We start from the raw sequence: 1,449 nt of genomic DNA, 5'->3' as shown, positions 1-1,449 counted from the left end.
CGCGCACCGATTGCCTCGGGGCCTTGTCCTACAAGATGTTGCACGCCCTCAGGGCCAAGCAAGGACATCAGCATGTTAAGCCCGTCCTGCATGCCCTGGGGCAAAGAGGAAAATTTCTCTATCCCCACAGAGGATCAGTCGAAACGACTCAGGTGTAATTTGGCTACAAGTGCTACCAAGTGCAGCAGGCTGCCGTAGCTAAGCGCTTGAGGAAGCGTACTTTAGGTCGCCGACCTGTCGTTCTTTACAAGAACCAAGTATGATTTAGCGGATCGCAATCCGCTTACTCCAAGAGTAATTCTTGCCTTCCCAAGGCTAATGGACTCTTCGGTTCAAATTCCAAACTGATTTTTATTTATCTTTTTATCCTTATTTTAAAGTCTAGATTTTTCTAAATATACTACATATACATAGTAAAATCTAAATACATGCAGAACTACTGGCTACCTAGCCACATACCGTATTCTTGTTTGGGTGCAGTCACACCATGCACATCTAGTGTGACACACACCCCTGTTACCAGGGGACGTATAACCCCGTTACAACATACGACAATTGTTCAGCGCAAGATCGCAACAATCGGTATCTTATGTCCAGCACTGACACATTGTGCCGTTGCTATAGTCGTTCGCAGCAGCTAATAAGATTGTGCTCCAGCGTTTCTCACCACAAATCACTTCATTCAGACATAAGCGCAATCCGAACCCGGCTGGACTCTCCCTCTCAATATTTTCCTGTTTGGCTACAACGACAAAGAACTAAACTGAAAATACTCTTACTTCTCATCATTTTCTGCTTTAGTCTCCTTCATTCTTAACAATGCAGTCCTTAGTTTAGTCAATGTTCTCTGTCCATTCAAACAATCTTCAATTTCGCGCTTATCGCTGAAATGCGAAGAGATCGGATACAAATTCTCATGCTTAGATATGATCATTGAATTAATTCCTTAGAAAAGAAATTAACATTCAAATATTGATGGAAACAGATGTTGTTGGCATATACTCTTTGAAGGAAAAAACTTCTTGTTAGTTATAATCGAGCCAGAACGGTAAAGAAGTCTGACTACGTCATTTCCTAAAGTTCATGGAGCCTGTGACGGATGTTAAGCCACGTGAGACTCTTGGAATTCCTGTTGATGAATTTAAATTCTCTAAGAATCAAGCAGGCAAAGCCACGTCGGAAATTTCAATGCCGAGCTCGCAAGCTGTTAGTGACGAGTCACTGGGCTCGACCACTGGCGCTCGCGGATTCGCTAACGCCTTGGCCCTTTGTATGCTATTAATCACTCTCTACAGTTTTCCCATGCATCAATATTCTCATGGACATAGTGGTAAGAACGCACACTACGTCTGGTGGTGTGGCTGGCTTACTGCGATTGCCACAGGCTTTGGTGCTCTACCATTCTACTGGATACGAGATGTGGACAAGTTGTGGCTCGGTATCTGCAAC

The 1,449-nt window shown here is 43.9% G+C and overlaps 1 protein-coding gene across 1 annotated transcript in view; it reads left to right on the top strand.

Annotated features, from left to right (window-relative positions):
- Positions 1–1,083: 1,083 nt before the first annotated feature.
- PHALS_07436 (uncharacterized protein) overlaps positions 1,084–1,449 on the top strand; it is a gene marked incomplete at both ends in the record, with an annotated part of 543 nt that continues 177 nt past the window's right edge. Inside the window, 2 exons of the mRNA XM_024720900.1 lie at positions 1,084–1,330; positions 1,385–1,438. Of these exons, the coding sequence (XP_024586053.1) occupies positions 1,084–1,330; positions 1,385–1,438 (301 nt within the window). The remainder of the gene's footprint in view (positions 1,331–1,384; positions 1,439–1,449) is intronic.

This window comes from Plasmopara halstedii (genome assembly GCF_900000015.1).
Source record: "Plasmopara halstedii genome assembly, contig: Scaffold_3109, whole genome shotgun sequence".
Classification (NCBI taxonomy): Eukaryota; Oomycota; class Peronosporomycetes; order Peronosporales; family Peronosporaceae; genus Plasmopara; species Plasmopara halstedii.
This window is presented reverse-complemented; position numbering and strand designations above follow the sequence as displayed.